At 50.5% G+C, this 20,405-nt stretch overlaps 1 protein-coding gene across 1 annotated transcript in view; it reads left to right on the top strand.

Annotated features, from left to right (window-relative positions):
• UTP18 (UTP18 small subunit processome component) overlaps window positions 1–20,405 on the top strand; it is a 106,292-nt gene that overhangs the window by 1,813 nt on the left and 84,074 nt on the right. The window contains exons 2-3 of the mRNA XM_075349533.1: window positions 11,088–11,378; window positions 12,218–12,333. Of these exons, the coding sequence (XP_075205648.1) occupies window positions 11,100–11,378; window positions 12,218–12,333 (395 nt within the window). The 5' untranslated portion in view covers window positions 11,088–11,099. The remainder of the gene's footprint in view (window positions 1–11,087; window positions 11,379–12,217; window positions 12,334–20,405) is intronic.

Genomic DNA, 20,405 nt, shown 5'->3' with positions numbered 1-20,405 from the left:
CCCCCAAACATCTCTGCAGGTCCGACATATTCCACACAAGGTCCCACGGCAATTCAGCTTGCTACCTCCCTGTCCTGTCACAGCGAGCGTCATAGAACATGACTACCAGCTGTGAGTGTAGACAAGAGCCACGCCATCAGACTGAACCCGGGTGACGTCACAGCTGCAGGCCCCGAAGTACAGCGTGCGACATCATGGGTTCACCGCTGTGAGGTTCAGGCCATGACTGAACTGAGCCCCGTGATCAGCGGTGACGTCACTTGGGTAAGTCCACCATCTGCGGCTCACTTCAGTCGCAGCCTGATTTGCGGTCACCTGTGTGACAACACCACTGATCGTGCAGGAGTGTAAGAAAATGTGTTTTGTGAGCAGCAGAGATAACCAAATCCTCATTTAGGCTGCTTTCACACATCCGGTTTTTGCTGAGCGGCACAATACGGCGCTTTGCAGAAAAAACGCAACCGCTTTTTTCTTTATCGTTCCTATGGGAGACCCAGACATTGGGTGTATAGCTTCTGCCTCCGGAGGACACACAAAGTACTACACTAAAAAAGTGTAGCTTCTCCCTCTGAGCATATACACCCCCTGGATAACCAAATCTAGCCAGTTCATTGCTTTGTGTTCAGGAGGAGCCTTACATGCCGCGCTCCTTCACCATCCCTCGGGCTCTGGCTTGAAGTGGTAGCCAGCACGGTTCTCCCTGCTTTGCAGGATGCCGGTCTCCATCCGCAGCCCTTCAGGATCCTGCTGGACGGAGCACTCATCCCCAGGGGCTTGAAACCCTGCGTCTCACAAGCTAAGTATCTGAGACGTTTATATTCGGGGGGTCCCTTGTACTTTATTGTTGGGGAGAGTGTGCTGTGTAACTGTTCTGACATTTCCGGCCGGTTCTCTGGTTGTCACCTGAGAACCGCGCCGATGGAGCCTGCGCGCCGGCCGCATCGCTTAAATTTAGGCCCCGGCTTCGCCTGAGGCCTAGTTTCGATTTCACTGCCCTTGCATGTCAATCATGCAGAGGGACAGTGCGGCTCCGCCCAGCGGCCGTTCGGCACAGGGGAGGGACACTCCTCTCTGAGTAAATGTCCCCTCCCCTGTAAATCTCTTTGGCCCTCCAGATCCCGCTCTCAGGGTTGGCCCCGCCCCCTTTCCTCGCTCCGGCGCTATTTTATCAGCGTTCTCTCAGCGATCGGCGCTGGCTGCAGCATCCCTGCTAAGCTGCTTAGGGGTCCGGGCTGTGGGATCTGGAGGGCACACAAACGGTCTGGTAAGCCACAACCTCCGGTTGTGGACCTGTTTATATACTCTCTGGGGGTCATTCTGGCTCAGAGCCCCCACTTCAGCAGCATGTCTCACACAAGGGCCTCGTTCTCCCCATCTTTTGCAGCAGTGTGGGCTCTCAAAGCCATCTCTGCTTCTCTAGAGGAGATGCATTCCCTCACCAGGGAATCTATGCCCAAAATGGTTGCCTTAACTTCCCAAGCTTCAGCTTTTTCATCCTATGCCATGTCTGCCATGCTGGAAGCTTCTCACCGCACTGCGGTGGCTTTGGCTAATCCCCTCGCTATCCGTAGGATCTTGTGGCTTCGAGAGTGGAAGGCAGACGCTTCTTCAAAGAAGTACCTTGCTGGGCTCCCTTTTGCTGGGTCCAGGCTGTTCGGTGAACAACTGGATGAAATTAAGGAAGCTACTGGCGGGAAGAGTACTTCCATGCCACAAACTAAAACCAGGAAAACTGTCCAGGGCAGGAACCAGTCGAGGTTTCGTTCCTTTCGTTCCTCCAACTGGTCATCCTCTAAGCCCTCGGCCTCGTCCACTAACTCAGCCAAGGACCAAAAACCCAACTGGCGCACGAAGCCGCGTCCTCAAAAGACCGCAGGAGCTGCTGCCACTAAGGCAGCCTCCTCTTGACTTTCTGGCCGCGCCAGCAACGTCCTTGGTCGGTGGCAGGCTCTCCCACTTTGGCGACGTATGGTTTCAACACGTCTCCGATCAGTGGGTGCGGGATATCATCTCCCACGGCTACAGGATAGAATTCTCTTCCAGCCCGCAAAACAGATTTTTTCTGTCCACTCCCCCCTGCTCCAAGGCCGCCGCCTTCTCTCAGGCCGTGGCATCCTTGCAGGCAAACGGAGTAATTGTACCGGTTCCCGCACGGGAACTTTTCAGAGGTTTCTACTCAAATCTCTTCCTAGTCCCCAAGAAGGACGGTTCCTTCCGGCCCATCCTGGATCTCAAGCTTCTCAACAAGCATGTTCAGGTGCGGCACTTTCGCATGGAATCTCTGTGATCGGTCATTGCCTCAATGACCCAAGGAGATTTTCTAGCATCCATCGACATCAGAGATGCCTTTCTGCATGTGCCAATTGCAGTTTCACACCAGCGTTGGCTACGTTTTGCAATCTGAGAGGAACATTTCCAATTCGTGGCTCTCCCCTTCGGGTTAGCCACGGCTCCTCGAGTATTCACCAAGGTCATGGCAGCAGTGGTTGCGGTTCTGCACCTCCAGGGGTTGGCAGTGATTCCTTACTTGGACGACCTTCTAGTCAAGGCTTCATCCAGTGCAGACTGTCAGCGGAGTGTTTCGCTCACTCTCGCCACTCTAGTCCAATTTGGGTGGCTTGTCAATCTGCCCAAATCCACTCTGACTCCGACCCAGAAGCTCACGTACCTAGGGATGCAATTCGAGACTCTGCCGGCACTTGTGAAGCTGCCCTTAGTCAAACAGCAGTCCCTCCATCTGGCGGTGCGCTCTTTGCTGAGGCCCCGCCGTCATTCCATCAGGCACCTAATGCAGGTGCTGGGTCAGATGGTGGCGTCAATGGAGGCGGTTCCCTTTGCCCAGTTCCATCTGCGTCCTCTGCAGCTGGACATTCTCCGCTGTTGGGACAAGCGGACTTCCTCCTTGCACAGGTTAGTGGCTCTGTCGCCACAGACCAGGGGCTCCCTTCAGTGGTGGCTTCGGCCCCTCTCTCTGTCTCAGGGACGCTCCTTCCTGGCCCCGTCCTGGGTGATTCTCACCACGGATGCCAGTCTATCCGGCTGGGGAGCGGTATATCTCCACCACAGAGCGCAGGGCACTTGGACTCCGTCCAAGTCAGCCCTCTCGATCAATGTGCTGGAAACCAGAGTTGTGCTTCTAGCTCTCTTAGCCTTTCACCACCTGTTGGCGGGCAAGCACATCCGAGTCCAGTCAGACAACGCGACAGCGGTTGCCTACATCAATCACCAAGGTGGGACACGCAGCCGCCTGGCAATGCTGGAGGTTCAACGCATCCTTCAGTGGACGGAGGACTCCAAGTCCACCATATCCGCAGTCCACATCCCAGGCGTGGAAAACTGGGAGGCAGATTATCTCAGCCGTCAAACCGTGGACAGTGGCGAGTGGTCCCTGCATCCGACAGTGTTTCGGTCAATCTGCCGCAAGTGGATCACTCCGGAAGTGGATCTAATGGCATCCCGGCACAACAAAAAGGTTCCGTTTACGTGGCTCGCTCCCATGATCCTCAGGCCTTTGCAGCGGACGCTCTGGTTCAAGATTGGTCCCAGTTTCGTCTGTCCTACGTGTTTTCCCCCTCTAGCTCTCTTGCCCAGAGTCCTGCGCAAGATCAGAATGGAGGGCCGTCGGGTCATCCTCATTGCTCCGGACTGGCCCAGGCGAGCTTGGTACCCAGACCTGCTCCATCTGTCCATAGAGGTGCCGTGGCATCTCCCGGACCGTCCAGACCTTCTCTCTCAAGGTCCGTTTTTTCCGCCAGAATTCTGCGGCTCTCAGATTGACGGCGTGGCTCTTGAGTCCTGGATCTTGACGACTTCTGGTATTCCTCCTGAAGTCATCTCCACTATGACTCGGGCTCGGAAGTCTTCCTCGGCCAAAATCTATCACAGGACCTGGAGAATTTTCCTGTCCTGGTGTCGCTCTTCCGGCCATGCTCCTTGGCCTTTTTCCTTGCCGACCCTCCTGTCCTTTCTACAGTCCGGTCTGCAGCTAGGACTATCCCTCAGGATCCCTGGGACCTCAATCTGGTCCTCACGGCCTTGCAGAAACCCCCCTTTGAGCCTCTTAGGGAGGTTTCTTTGTCTCGTCTTTCACAGAAAGTGGTCTTTCTAGTGGCCATAACTTCCCTCAGGAGAGTCTCTGATTTGGCTGCGCTCTCTTCGGAGTCACCTTTTTTGGTTTTTCATCAAGACAAGGTGGTTCTCCGTCCGACTCCGGACTTTCTCCCTAAGTTGGTTTCTCCTTTCCACCTTAACCAGGACATTTCCCTGCCTTCCTTTTGTCCGGCTCCTGTTCATCGCTTTGAAAAAGCGTTGCATACTTTGGATCTGGTGCGGGCGCTCCGGATCTATGTGTCTCGCACCGCTGTTATTAGGCGGTGCACCTCTCTCTTTGTGCTAACCACAGGTCGGCGCAAGGGCCTCTCTGCTTCTAAGCCGACCTTAGCTCGTTGGATTAGGTCGGCTATTTCCGATGCCTACCAGTGTACTCTGGTGCCTCCCCCGCCGGGGATCAAGGCACACTCGACCAGAGCTGTTAGTGTCTCTTGGGCTTTTAGGCACCAGGCTACGGCTCAGCAGGTCTGTCAGGCTGCCACTTGGACAAGTCTGCATACCTTTTCATGCTTCGGCAGATGCGAGCTTGGGCAGACGCATCCTTCAGGCGGCTGTCGCCCATTTGTGAAGTTAGGTTCTGCTTACTTCCCAGTTTTCTGTTTATTCCCACCCATGGACTGCTTTGAGACGTCCCAATGTCTGGGTCTCCCATAGGAACGATAAAGAAAAAGAGAATTTTGTTTACTTACCGTAAATTCTTTTTCTTATAGTTCCGTATTGGGAGACCCAGCACCCTCCCTGTTGCCTGTTGGCAGTTTCTTGTTCCGCGTGTTATCACCGGCTGTTGTTGTAGACAGAGGCTCCGGTTGTTCCGGTTCTTGCTATATCTCTACTTGTGGGTGGCTTTTCTCCTTCAGCTTTTGCACTAAACTGGCTAGATTTGGTTATCCAGGGTGTGTATAAGCTCAGAGGGAGGAGCTACACTTTTAGGTGTAGTACTTTGTGTGTCCTCCGGAGGCAGAAGCTATACACCCAATGTCTGGGTCTCCCAATACGGAACTATAAGAAAAAAAATTTACGGTAAGTAAACAAAATTCTTTTTTGCCGCCGGTTGCGTTTTTTTCTGCATAGACTTGCATTAGCGCCGTATTGTGCCGCATTGGCGTGCGTTGCGTCCGGTTTTTGCCGGATGCGGCATATTTAGCCCATGCGGCGGCCGGATGGAACGTTGCCTGGCAGTTTTTTTGTGCGGCAAAAAAAACGCATTGCGCATCCGGCGCAATGTGGTGCAAATTACAATGCAAGCCTATGGACGCCGGATGCGTTTTTTTTTGCACTGCGCATGCTCAGTATCAAGCCGCATCCGGCAAAAAACGAACAGGCCGCATGGAAAAACGTATGCAACGGATCCGTTTTTTTTTCGCCGCATCCGTTGCATAGGTTTTTGAGCCGGATTGAGCCGCACTGCAAAAACCGGATGTGTGAAAGCAGCCTAAAGGGGGCTTTACACGCTACGACATTGCTAATGCGAACTCGTTTGGGTCAGGGATTGGTGACGCACATCCGGCCGTATTAGCGATGCCGTTGCGTGTGACAACTATGAGCGATTTCGCATCGTTGCAAAAACGTGCACAGTCGCTCATCGGTGACATGGGGGTCCATTCTCAAAAATAGTTACTGCAGCAGTAACGATGTTGTTCCTCGTTCCTGCGGCAGCACACCACTCCGTGTGACACCGCAGAAACGAGGAACCTCTCCTTACCTGCCTCCCGGCCACAATGCGGAAGGAAGGAGGTGGGCGGGATGTACGTCCCGCTCATCTCCGCCCCTCCGCTTCTATTTGGCGGCGGTTCAGTGACGCAGCTGTGACGTCGCTGTGATGCTGAACAAAACCGCCCCCTTAGAAAGGAGGCGGATCACCGGTCACAGCGACGTGGCCGGGCAGGTAAGTATGTGTAACAGGTCTGGGCGATGTTGTGCGGCACGGGCAGCGATTTGCCCATGTCGCACAACAGATGGGGGCGGGTACCCACGCTAGCGATATCGGTACCGATATCGCAGCGTGTAAAGCGGCCTTAAGGCTTACAATACATGTTATACAGATGGCAATATACACGTAGTTATCTGTGGCGACTAGGCACAGGGTGCCACACCTGATTTAGTAATGCAGCTTAGATTATACACTACTCACAAAAAGTTAGGGATATTTGGCTCTCAGGTGAAAGTTCAGGATGATATTAAAATGCCCTCTAACCTTTCAGGTGAATTTAATGTGACCTTCTCTAATCTTTTGAATAAACATGTCCAACTGTTCAGTGTTTCAGTATTTTTTGCACAACTTACTGTTCTCTAATAAGGAGCTTAAAGGCAAAGTTCAAAACAGGTGTTTGATCCATGAGTTACCCAATAAATTTTGTGGTTCAATTAGAATTAGCATTTAAACCGTCCTCATCATCATGAGACAAAGACGACCCCTAACAATTGATCAAGAGTAGCTCACTATTGCCAGTCTTCAAGCATGATGTTCTCCGTTGAAAGTGGTCACAGAGCTTAAAGTGACAGTGTCATCAGCAGGTTGCTACAAGAGACTTTAAGAGTCACAGAAAGGCAGAGAAGTGACCATCCTTTGGCCACATAACACAATGATGTGAACAATGCCCTATGGAACCAGATGATGAATGCCACACAACTCCAGGCACATTTACGAGAGGTGAAAGGAATCCAAGTGTAACTTCAGACCAGTTTATATCAGCATGGTCTGCGTGCTAGACAACCAGCAAGGGTGCCTAACCACACGGCCAGGCACCGGCATCCTCTACAATGGACTTGGGGACCAATGACCCTTAGGCTATGTGCGCACTTACCGGATTTTGCCTCGGATTTTCCGCGGATTTGCTGCATGTTTCGCTGCAGAAAATGTTCATAACATCTCTGCAGTGAATCACCAGCAAATCCTATGGAGAAAAAAAATCCTGTGCGCACTGGGCGGAATTTGACAGCTGCATGTTTTGCTGCGGGAATCCCGCAGCAAAAACAAGTGCATGTCACTTCTTTTCCGCACATCGCTGCGGGATTTCACTCCATTGACTCAATGTTAATCATGAAATCCCGCAGGGAATAACGCAGGCAGCAAATTCTGTGCGGTTCACTGCGTTTTCCTGCGTTATTCCCTGCGGTATTTCGCGGTTTACCTCCGGTAATGTACATCGCCTGTCTGCGGTTTTGCAGGGAAGTGATGTCATTACAGGAAGAGGAAGCCGTGCAGAGAGTAAACACACACAGATCACACACACACACACACACAGACATCACAGACATAGAACACATAGACACAGACACATAGAACACACATAGAAAGAAAACGGAAATATAGAAAACAAAGAACGTGGGCTCCGCTGCATATTTACCGTCCAGCCGAGGTAAGCACACAGCGGCGGCCTGGTATTCTCAGGCTGGGGAGGGAGAGGGGCAGGGATAATGTCCCCCGCCTCACTCCCCCTCCCGCAGCCGAGAATATCAGCCGCAGCTGCCCCGGCACTGTCGCATGCATTATGCGACAATACCGGCGTGTCCTCGGCTCTTCTTGCCACCGTGTAGCAGTGGTGGCAAGGTAATACAAGGGGTTAATGGTGATGGGGGACCACCGCCATTAACTCCAGGCTTGATCATGGCAGCGTCTATGTGACAGCTGACATGATCAACCCGTAAGTAAAGTGAATAAAACACAGACACAGAAAAATCCTTTATTTTAAATAAAACCAACAAGCCTCGTTCACCATTTTATTAACCCCCCCAAACAAAGCTCCGGCGTAATCCACAGCTCCGGCTCCTGCGTCCTGCACTGCTTCCATCCAGCCGCGACTGTTAGACACAGAGCTGAATGCAGCAGACAGCAGAGGTAATTACCGGTCATTTCCCACGGCCGGTAATGTGAACTCACTGCCGACCGTGGGAAATGCAGCGATCTGTCATCTATCTATCTATCTATCTATCCCTCTATCTATTCTTCTGTCTATCCACTATCAGAATTAAATGTATTTTTTTTTTTTCTTCAATGTGCTTTATTGCATTGAATGCAATAAAGCACATCCCAACCCGCACGCGGCAAAACCTCGGCAATACCGCGAACAATGCCGCGGTAAAACCGCAGCAAACCGCATGCGGTTTTCGGGTGCGGTTTCCCGCGGTTTTTTTACTGCGGGTGCGGTAATCTTTGAGAGCATGCGGAATTTACGCAAGGAAATTTCATTTCCCAGTGCGCACAGAGCCTTAGTGCTATTCATTGATGAAAGTTGATTCACGCTGAGCAGATATAATGGTCGCCAATGATGTTGGAGACGTGAAGGAGAGCTCTATTCACAGACAATTTTGTCACCAGACATGCCTTTGATGGTGGTCTTAGTGTGGGCAGGTGTGTCTAGTCAATACAGAACTTCCCCACACTTTGTGAATGGTACAGTAACAAGCCCCTACTACTTGAATAACCTCATTAATCCAGTCTTTGTGCCTTTGCATGAACAACACAGGCCTAATTTCATCTTCATAGATGACAATGCTCCAGATCCTCGAGGTCACATCAATAGAGAACAGCTGTTGGAATCTGGGGTACCTCGAATGGAGCAGCTGCACTTTCTGCAGATCTGAATCCCATAGAAAACCTATAGGACCAGCTGAGTGATTGTGCAGTCTCATAATTTGGTACCCCAGAACCATGATAACCCGAGGGCCACCATTCAGGAAGAGTGGGATGTCATATCTCAGCAGAAAATAACTCCACTTGTGAACAGTAGGAGACGTCGTTGTCAAGCTTTAATTAATGCTCAAGGCCACATGACAAGTTATTGAGACATTGACAATTTTTTTTGGGGGGGAGGGGGCGGGGAGGTGGTGGGAGAGGCAAGGGAATACCCACCACTGTAGTTGACTTTTGTTTCAATAAATAGTTTGAGGTGAGGAAATCACCTTTGCATACTTCTACTTAAATGCCCTATTTTCATGATAAAATATCACTGTAGCGTGAACTTTTTACATTTCCATAAATTTCACCCGAAAGCCAAATATCCCTAACTTTTAATGAGTAGTGTATCTGGCGCTGTGAGTTCAGCCTGGTGTATTTATAAGGTTTGGGCACCCCGTCCCGTCTACCATTTCTAGTAAATGGGAACTTTTCTTCTTTACATACATTGTTCCCAGTTATCGCTTTAAAAAAAAAAAAAAAATGTTGCCACTTTTGCAATAGTGCAAACTAAGAAGAGATCCTGTTATTTATCCTACATTGTTAATGAGATATATATATATATATGTGTATATATGTCATTTCACAGCTTCTGAAAGGTGCTATCAGATGGTGCTAAGGAGGATCATTTGCCACATTTGAGCGGGACATGTGATTTAATCAGGGCTGCAAAGTGAAGTAAAACATATTTTTTTTTTTTTTTTTTTATTTTGCATCTCCATTGCTTAGATATTGGCGATCGGTGTTTGGCATCTAATAAGTTTAATTTTAGTTAATCGAAGTGTATGTTATGCAGGAAAAGAAGTACTCACCCCTCGAAAACACCCACTTGGATTTAACTCAAGTTAACTCATTATGTGCCAATACTTTGCTAATATCTCCCACTGTGATAGGAATATTATTCCACTCTGCGGTCATTATTACCACGCATGTCTAGGTCAACATAGAAAATTTGGAGAAGTGTCCATGCAGGTGTTATTTACTGCATCCGGACATGTGGTTACATCACAAAGATGGCTTCAAGGTACACCCGTGCCACCCACAGCAGTCATTGCCTGTAATACACACGTGTTCCTGCTGAATGTGCCCGGACTGGAGCTGACTATGATCCCAGCACTGTAAAGGGGATTCCTATCTTATAAAGCGGATCCTGTTGGATAAAACGCATTAGATGGGCTGCGCTGCTGGAGAAAACCAATGCTTTAACAATAAGTTTTGTTAGTTTTTTTTTTTTTTTTTCCTTTCAATCCACAACTCGTTGAAGTGCCTGGCTCCTTTAGGCTATGTGTCCACGGTAGAATGTACCTGTGGATTTTTCTGCATGAAAATCCGCGACTTTCGCGGCTAATCCGCACCTTATTTTTGCCGCGGATTTACCGCGGATTTTGATGCGGATTTTTTTTTCCCCATTCTATACCCAAAATCCGCAACAATAATTGACATGCTGCAGATTTTTCCGGATCAAAATCCGCGGCAAATCCGCCGCGGAAAAATCCGCAGCATGGACACAGCATTTCCAAAATGCCATTGAAATGGCTTGGAAGTGCTGCTGCTGCAGATTTTCGGAAAATCCGCGGTAAATCCGCAGCGTGGGCACATAACCTTATTGTTATTTGACATTTGTTTGGGTTTTTTTTTTCCACTTGAGAACATCTGTACTGCGTTATGTGTTGTGATTTAAAAAAAATCAAATCTCCTCGCTATTAAAGAACCGGTATATTTCAGCAGCACAGCCGATCTAACATGTTTTAGCCAACTGAATCCAATATTTCATGGTGGAGTCCTCCACCAGCCACAGGGCAGCAGAAGCTCTCTTTCTTCATACCCACGTAGGATTTGTGCCAGTCACAACTCCACCAGATGAGGGTAACCAGCACTTACCTCTGTTCCTACCTAGAGTATCACACTATAGAGCGCTCTGTTATCAACATCTAGATTTCATTATCTTTTATAAAGTAATGACATATCACTAGGATCATCATTCTATGATTGCTAAGGATCAAATTCTGGGACCCCAATGATCATGTAGCAACATCACTGGTTTAGGTCTCCTTCACACATCAGTGTTTCCAATATGTGTGCATCCGTTTTTTCTTCAGATACCACACATACCCAAAACACATTGATGGTAAAAACGGAAACAAATGTCACACTGATGACAGTGATCCAAAACACTGATGACACCAGTACCCCTTTGTTCACGGACGGACTTAATACGGACGTGTGAAGAAGGCCTTACCAAAATTGTTAAATGCTCAGTGTTGAACTGAAGCTTCAAGAATGCTTTTGTCTTTTGTTGTAGCTGTCAAGTGAAATGCTGTCATCAAAACGCGACAGCCATGAAGGTCGTGAACCTCCTCCCAAAAATACCGAGCAGGATAATTCAGCAAAACGTAAGAGCGGCAAGGGCCATGGCTCTTCTCGCAAAAAGTCAGCTACTGCAAAGCTCCTGGAGAGCAAGAGACGAGAAGAGAAACTGAAGACTAGAAACTTGGAGGCACTGGCTATCAAACCAGATGAAGAGAAATGTTTGGAGGATTTGATCTTTGGTGGGGAGGATGAATTTGTGGACAGACTTCTCAATAATTCCAAGGTATTTTTTTTTTATGAAAAATAAAAACTGACTAAAGGGTTGTCAGAGATTAGAACTACTTGGCTTCCTTATTCCAAAAACAACACTACCTCTTTTTGCCGGATGTATTTGTTATTGCAATTCAGCCCATTTAATTTAATAAAGCAGAAGAGGTAGTCATGTTTTTTACTAACTATAATCCCTTTAGGGGTGTGTTCACACTAAGGGCGGCGTCACACGCTACGGTATATCGGGCGATATGTCGTTGGGGTCAGGGATTCCGTGACGCACATCCGACATCGTTAGAGATATCGTAGTGTGTGACAGCTATGAACGACTGTGAATGAGCAAAAATACCTTATCGTTGCTCGTTGACACGTCGTTCATTTTCATAAAGTCGTTCCTCCTGCGCGCTGGTTATTCGTCGTTCCCGAGGCAGCACACATCGCTCCGTGTGACACCCCGGGAACGACAAACACAGCTTACCTGCATCCCGGCAGCAATGCGGAAGGAAAGAGGTGGGCGGGATGTTACGTCCCGCTCATCTCCGCCCCTCCGCTTCTATTGGGCGGCCGCTGTGTGACTTCGCTTGTGACGCCGCACGTCCCTCCCCCTTCAGGAAGAGGATGTTTGCCGCCCACAGCGAGGTCGTTCGGGAGTTGTGTGACGGGGGTTAACAACTTTGTAAGCCACGGGCAGCAAATTGCCCATGACGCACAAACAACGAGGGCGGGTACGATCGCACGATAAATCGTCTTGTGTACCGCCACCCTATGTCTTCTTATGGTGGTCAAAAATGACCGTTTTTAAACCAGTCCTCTGCTTGTGTCTCATTGCTGTGTGTTTTTTATGTCTTGTAGGCCAGAGCTGATCTCAGCGGTGATCTTCTAGAGAGCGACTCTGATGATGAAAAGGATATTGACGTCCCAAACAAGAAACCCGCTTGGGTTGATGAAGATGATGAGACTGAGGAAAGGTAAGCTGGTAAAGCAGGGAGAGTGAAGTCCACACTAACTGGCTGTAGTGGTCGTGTTATGTAACAAAGTCACATGAGCCCCAGGAGACTGAATGCAGAAATCGTTGGAACGGCTCTGGCACCAGAGGTAAGTATAAGTGTCTTTATTATAACTGGCACAAACACTCCGAATTAGAAGAAGTTGTCGTCTATGGGAATCGGCTATGGGGCCGTTCTGTAGTCCTGTCGCTGTGTGTCATGGAAGAGTGTGTGCACCAAATACGTCACGTGGATCACAATGCTTGTAATTATGTCACTTCTGCTTGTGGCCAGTGACGAGAATACCTGTGACAGGCGGTTAACTTCAAGCACCATTGTTTTTGGCAATTTTGACTCACTCTGCTTACTTTTGGGCCACCTTCAGACCGCTGTATTTTCAGTCACCATACAAACTGCACAAAAGACAAGCACATTGATATATGTTAGGCTACATGTTAATGCACACAAGCGATGAAAATCACAGCATATATTTGTCTAGCACGACTGATGCACCAGGCAGCTCCTGCACCCGTCTGTATTTGTGATGAGCACACAGAGCTGCAAACAGAACCAGACATATTCGCAATTTGCAGACATGACTTACATGAACATGTTGTTGGCTTTCTTTACTCTACCTCAAGGAGATAGCATTTTTTGTTTTTTTTTCCGTCACCACGGTTTAAGTGCTATACTTTATTTCTTCCTGGGCGTGCTTTTCGACACAAAACTAGCAAGAGTTTTTTCCAACAGAAAATATGTCAGCTCTTTGCCAGGGCATTTCTCTGTTAAGACCACCACGCCCATGGTCCCTATGCTTTTCCATGGCTGTTTTATTCAATATAGTATCCGCCTTGGAGGCATACCAGCCCTCTACAGCTCGCTTTCCTGGATTGATTGAACAGGACTGTCCCTGCCCTGGACCAAACTATCTCACTTCCTTGTCAAGTCAAGCAAGGTGTTCTGGTCATCCTTATTGCTCCAGAAAACCCAGGTATGCGGAACTGGTCAACCTGCTTGCAGATATCCTATGGAAACTGCTAGATCGCTTCGACCTGCTTTCACAGGGTCCCCTCTTCCACCAGAATTCACGGTCTCTCAATTTAACCACATGGCTTTTAAAGCTGTGGTCCTGAAGGCCTTGGGGTTCTCTGATCTAGTCGTTCAGACCATGATTTGTGCCTGAAAGCATTCTTTGTCGCTCCATTGGGAGACCCAGACAATTGGGTGTATAGCTTCTGCCTCCGGAGGCCACACAAAGTATTACACTTTAAAAAGTGTAACCCCTCCCCTCTGCCTATACACCCTCCCGTGGGTCACGGGCTCCTCAGTTTTGGTGCAAAAGCAGGAAGGAGAAAACTTATAAATTGGTCTAGGGTAAAATCAATCCGAAGGATTGTGGCTGCCTTAGTTGGGCCTGGAGTCTGGTCTTGCCCTTAGTTCCATCGAAGGTCAAGTCTTGCTTCCCTAAACTGTTCCTGAAAAATGTGGCCTGCTGCTCTCAGGTTCAGATTTATCTTCAGGGCGTAGCTCACTCTGTTCCCCCTTACCAGCCTTCTGTGGAAGCATGGTACAGTGGAACCTTGCTTAATGAGAACAATCCGTTCTGGGACTGTGCTTGTTAATCAAGTTACTCGTTCAGCAGAGCAAGATTTCCCATAGGAAATCATTGCAATGCTGACAATTCGTTCCACAATGTGTTAAATGTCCCATCCTGGTCCCCTATTCTACCATTCCACACATGCACAAACGCACACAAACATGTACAAACACACACAAGCACACATGCACACGCACATATTATATGCTCACCTTACCTTCCGTTCCATCGCCGGTCTCCTGGGACTTGCTGTCGAGGGCGGAACTTCCTGCCAGCGCGCTGCCTTTGAGTAGCGGTGACAGGAACCAGGAAGTTCCTGCTTCGTCTCTATGGATGCTGATGCCTGGAGTGGAGTAGAGTGGAGCGGAGCGGCGCACTACAGGACCCAGGAGACCGGGGATGAAACGGAAGGTACACATATTATATGCTCACCTTAACTTCCGTTCCGCCGCTGGCCTCATGGTACTTGTAGTTCGCTGCGATGTCCCCGGGAACTACAAGAACCGTGAGCCCAGCGGTGGAATGGAAGGTAAGGTGAGCATAATACTGTGTGTGTGTGTGTGTGTGTGGACTGCAAGTGTGGGTTAGAGCGGTTGGATGTATGTAACAGGAAGTGTGTGCGGTGAGAATTTCGCTCGTACAGCAAAGCTTTCTCGTAAAGCGGGTTACAAATTTACAGAAAGCTTTGCTTGTTAAGCGAAATTCTCGTTAAGTGGGTTACTCGTTAAGCGAGGTACCACTGTACTTCAAATTTGGTTTTGGACGCTCTGCTACATTCTTACTTCTGGAGATCCCGCTGTCCTTTCTCACCTGGAAAGTTACTTTCTTTGTCGCTCCATTGGGAGACCCAGACAATTGGGTGTATAGCTTCTGCCTCCGGAGGCCACAAAAAGTATTACACTTTAAAAAGTGTAACCCCTCCCCTCTGCCTATACACCCTCCCATGGACCACGGGCTCCTCAGTTTTATGCTTTGTGTGGAAGGAGGCACACATCCACTCATGCATTCTCATAACTTAGTTGTCGGTTGGAAGAAAAGAGGACCCCCCACGGGGTCCCCGGCATGCTCCCTTCTCACCCCACTATGTCGGCGGTGTTGTTAAGGTTGAGGTACCCATTGCGGGTACAACGGCTGGAGCCACATGCAGTCTCCTTCACCATCCCTTATGCGGCTCTGGGAGAAGTGGGATCCTGAGCGGTCATCCATTTACTGGGACCGTGCTCCATCCGCAGCCCCTGGTGGAACCTGCTGGACCGCAGCCTTTTCAACCCCAGGGACCGGGCCCTGCTACTTAAAGGTACTCTGTGTCCCCATTGGGGACTGTACAGGAAGCGCACCTTCTTCCCGGAAGCCGCGGTAGTCGTAAAGCTGGGGAGGCACGTGGACTTCCGGGCCTGCTTGTCGGGCGCGGTCTCAAATTTAGTCCCTGGCTTCACCGTGGCCTAGTCGCGAAAATCCCGCCCCTGGGCCTGCCTGTCAGGGGTAAGGACGGGATTACCGAAATGAGGTCGGATGTGAGGGCTGGAACATCCTGCATGTCTTCCTCCCCCCCCCTCACTGACCACTGTGGGGAACCCAGACTCCCGCTCTTTGCTGGCGCCGCTCTCGGCCCCACTCCTCCCCTGAGAACTCCGGCGGCCATTTTTCTGGCATTCTGCCGGTGGGTGCTTCTCAGGGTGAACACAGCACCCGGTGCTGGTCCCCCTAGGGTGCCGGATGCATATGTATATATTATATATATTTCTGTTCAGACAGACTGTATCCCCTTTTCTTTTCACATTTACCTTCAGTGGTCACTCTCCTAGGAGACAACAGGCACAGGTTTTTCTCGCGGTCTGTACCTCTTGTGGGGCTATGTTACCTGCGGGATCCACCTACCCTCACTGTGAGCAATGCTCGACTCCTGCCTCGCTTGCTCAGCCGGAGCCTCGGGCACTGGTGGGCCCCTCGGCTCATGTAGACCCCCCCTGCTCCCCCTGAGCAGGCTGCAGGGACAGAGTCACAGGTGTTGGCCCTCAGTCTTTTTCATATGATCAAATGGTCTTCTTGGCTCCTTGAGGCATTGCAGTCCAGACCGGACCTTTCACAGGCCCTGACCTTTCACAGGCCCTGACCCTGTAGCTTGTCTCATCCAGGCCTCGCTTGGTTAGCGCCGCAGCGCGCTCCCAGGTTGAGCCCTAGGTCTCAGGCGGAGGACTCCTGCCCGGACCGCAGTCCAAGACCGGCTAAGCGGTCTCGCTGGGACTCTTCCCCGACTTCCTCACGCTGCTAGGGATCCCAGCTTGAGGACTCTCAGGAAGACGAGGCGGACGGGGGATCTCAGGGCTCTGGCCCTGACTTCACCCTTATCCTTGATACTCCTAAGGGGGACGCCTTTAGTAAATGATCTTATCTCGTCCATCAACCAGGTGCTGGTTCGCTCTCCTCCGCCTCCTCCTGTAGAGGAGTCTGCTTCTCAGCAGGAGAAACACCAGTTTCGGTTCCCCAAACGTACGCGCAATACGTTTTTTGATCACTCTAACTTCAGGGATGCTGTCCAAAAACCCGGAGCGGTCCCGGACAAGCGCTGGGTTAAACAACACACTGACACGTGTTACCCCTTTCCATCTGAAGTCGTTAAGAGTTGGGCTCATTCTCCCAAGATGGATCCTCCAGTCTCCAAATTGGCTACTAGGTCTGTTGTGTCTGTTGCAAATGGCTCATCACTGAAGGATGCCACTGACAGACAGATAGAGCTCTTGGTGAAGTCCATCTATGAGGCCACGGGCACGTCTTTCGCCCCGGCCTTTGCAGCCGTGTGGGCTCTCCAAGCAATCTAGGCTTGTCTGAAGGAGTTTAATGCTGTCACATGGAATTTTGCTCCGCATGTTCCGTCTTTGACTCTCGGGCATCAGCCTTTTCGTCCTGCGCCATGAACGCCGTCCTGGACTCCACTAGCCGCACGGCTGTAGCATATGCTAACTCCATGGCAGTTCGCAGGGCCATGTGGCTGCGCGAATGGGAACCAGACTCTGCTTCAAAAAGGTTCTTAACTGGTTTGCCTTTTTCTGGCGACCGTTTATTTGGCGAACGATTGGATGATATTATTAGGAATCCAAGGGAAAGGTCTCCTCCTTACCCCAGTCCAAACCTAAGAGACCTCAGCAAAATCCAATCGAGGTTTCGGTCCTTTCGTCCCTCCGCCAAGCCACATTCTTCTTCGTCCAACAGGCCGGAGAAAGGCCAGAGGAACTCATATGCGTGGCGGCCCACGTCACGACCCCAAAAGGCCGCAGGGGGCACTGCCTCCAAAACTGCCTCCTCATGACTCTCGGCCTCCCCTAGCCGCATCCCCGGTCGGTGGCAGGCTCTTCCGCTTTGGCGGCGCCTGGTGGCCACAAGTTCAAGACCGATGGGTGAGAGACATTCTGTCTCATGGTTACAGGATAGAGTTCAGTTCTCGTCCTGTGGCTCGTTTCTTCAGAACCTCTGGGCCCCTTCTCAGGCGGCGTGTCAACAAAGCCTTGCCGTCGCTCTGGCGACTCTCCAGGGACAAACAGCTTTCTCTGCAGGCGGGGGTGCAATCACTTCTTCGGAGTCAGTCACACCCCTTAAGGCGCCTCAGGCACTTCCTGGGGAAGATGGTTGCAGCTATGGAGGCAGTGCCGTTCGCGAACCAAGGCGGCACTCGCAGTCGTCAAGCCTTCCAGGAAGTCCGGCGGATTCTGCAGTGGGTGGAAACCACAGGCTCCACCATCTCCGCAGTTCACATCCCGGGCGTAGAAAACTGGGAAGCAGATTTTTTTTCAGTCGTCAGGGCCGCTGAGGAACGCAGGACGTCGATCTCTCAAGGTCCCGGCCTTCATGGCACGGTCTCAGGATCACAGACCTCTGGCAGCGGATGCCTTAGTCCAGGATTGGTCGCAGTTTCGACTGCCTTATGTGTTTCCCCCTCTGGCGATGTTGCCCAGGGTACTACGCAGGATCAGGTCCGATTCTCGTCGCTCCAGACTGGCCGAGACGGTCGTGGTATCCGGATCTGTGGCATCTCACGGTGGGTCAACCGTGGGCACTTCCAGATCGCCCAGACTTGCTGTCACAAGGCCCGTTTTTTCCATCTGAGTTCTGTGGCCCTCAACTTGACTAGGTGGCCATTGGCCCCTGACTCCTAGAGTCTTCAGGGTTATCTCAGGATGTCATTGCCACCACGAGACAAGCCAGGAAGCCAACGTCAGCCAAGATCTATTACAGGTCTTGGCAAGTCTTTCTATCCTGGTGCGCTGATAACGGCTTTCCTCCATGGCCGTTTGCCTTTCCCACATTCCTTTCATTCCTACAATTTGGAATGGACAAGGGTTTGTCCCTCGGCTCTCTCTCTAGGGCCAAGTCTCCACGCTCTCCGTGTTTTTCTTTCAAAAGCGTCTAGCCAGGCTTCCGCAGGTCCGCACGTTCCTGCAGGGGGGCTGCCACATGGTTCCACCTTACAAACGTCCGTTGGAACCCTGGGATCTTGGCAGAGTCCTGACGACTCTTCAAAAGCCGCCTTTTGAGCTGCTGCGGGAGGTCTCTCTCTCCCGTCTTTCTCAGAAGGTGGCCTTCCTGGTGACAGTCACTTCTCTTCAGAGAGGGTCTGAGCTTGCGGCGCTGTCATGCAAGGCTCCCTTCCGGGTTTTCCACCAGGATAAGCTGGTTCTTCGTCCTGTCCCGGAATTTCTCTCTAAGGTGGTATCTCCTTTTCATCTAAATCAGGATATCTCCTTGCCTTCCTGTTGCCCTAATCCAATTCACCAGGGTGAAAAGGTTGTGCACTCTTTCGATCTAGTGAGAGCACTCCGGTTCTACGTGTCTCGCACGGCGCCCCTACGCCGTTCAGATGCGCTTTTTGTCCTTGTCGCTGGCCAGCGTATGGACTCTCAGGCCTCCAAGTCGACCTTGGCTCGGTGGATCAAGGAACCGATTCTTGAGGCCTACCGTTCTTCGGAGCTTCCGCTCCCTTCAGGGCTGAAAGGCCATTCTACCAGAGCTGTAGGTGCGTCACCGGGCGTCATTGCGGCACCGGGCAACGGTTCAGCAGGTGTGTCAGGCAGCTACGTGGTCTAGTCTGCACACTTTCACAAAGCACTATCAAGTGCATACCTATGGTTCGGCAGACGCCAGTCTAGGTAGGCGAGTCCTTCAGACGGCGGTTGTCCACCTGTAACAGGGGGCCGTTTTCGGCTCTTCTTATTGAGGTATTTTTACCCACCCAGGGACTGCTCTTGGACGTCCCAATTGTCTGGGTCTCCCAATGGAGCGACAAAGAAGAAGGGAATTTTGTTTACTTACCGTAAATTCCTTTTCTTCTAGCTCCTATTGGGAGACCCAGCACCCACCCCTGTGCCCTTTGGGCTGGCTGTTCTTTTGGGTTATGGTCTTCAGTTCTCCGAACATCCTTCGGATTGAATTTACCCTAGACCAATTTATAAGTTTCCTCCTTCCTGCTTTTGCACCAAAACTGAGGAGCCCGTGGTCCACGGGAGGGTGTATAGGCAGAGGGGAGGGGTTACACTTTTTAAAGTGTAATACTTTGTGTGGCCTCCGGAGGCAGAAGCTATACACCCAATTGTCTGGGTCTCCCAATAGGAGCTAGAAGAAAAGGAATTTACGGTAAGTAAACAAAATTCCCTTCTTTCTGGTAACCTTTGACGAGTTTGTGAGCTGGCAGGTCTCACATGCCCGTCTCCCTTCCTCATCTTTCACCAGGACAAGGTAGTCTTGCAGCCAGTGCCCTCATTTCTTCCCAAGGTGGTTTCGGCCTAAAACCTTAATGGAGATATTGTTCTTCCCTCCTTTTGTCCCCTCACCTTTTAGGTCCCGTGGAATGATCCCTAAATAAATTGGATCTCGTTAGAGCCATTCGCATCCACCTTTGTATAATTCTTGTGCTTTCGTTGGTTTACCTTTCTTCATCGTTCCTTATGGGAGACCCAGACCATGGGTGTATAGCTTCTGCCTCCGGAGGACACACAAAGTACTACACTCAAACGTGTAGCTCCTCCCTCCGTGCTATATACACCCCCTGGATGACAATCTAACCAGTTCAATGCTTTGTGTTCAGGAGGTCACACACACACAATGCTTTGTGTTCAGGAGGTCACACACACACATGCATTCTCTGATTTTTAATTTTTAAGATTTTTGATTTCAAAGATATGGAAGAAAAGCGGGTCCAGTCTGGACCCCCGGCATGTCCCTTCTCACCCCACTGTGTCGGCGGTGCTGTTAAGGTTGACTTTACAAGGCTGGAGCCTTCACATGCCGCGCTCCTTCACCATCCTCTGAGGCTCTGGCTTGAAGTGGGAGCCATCACGGTCCTCTCTGCTTTGCAGGAGACCGGTCTCCATCCGCAGCCCTGTCAGGATCCTGCCGGACGGAGCGTTTAACCACCCCCCCCAGGGACCTGGCACTAGGTCTCAAAAGCTAAGTATTGAGACGTTTT

This window comes from Anomaloglossus baeobatrachus, chromosome 5, assembly GCF_048569485.1.
Source record: "Anomaloglossus baeobatrachus isolate aAnoBae1 chromosome 5, aAnoBae1.hap1, whole genome shotgun sequence".
NCBI lineage: Eukaryota > Metazoa > Chordata > Amphibia > Anura > Aromobatidae > Anomaloglossus > Anomaloglossus baeobatrachus.
Note: the sequence above shows the minus strand (reverse complement) of the source record. Positions and strands in the feature narration are given on the sequence as shown.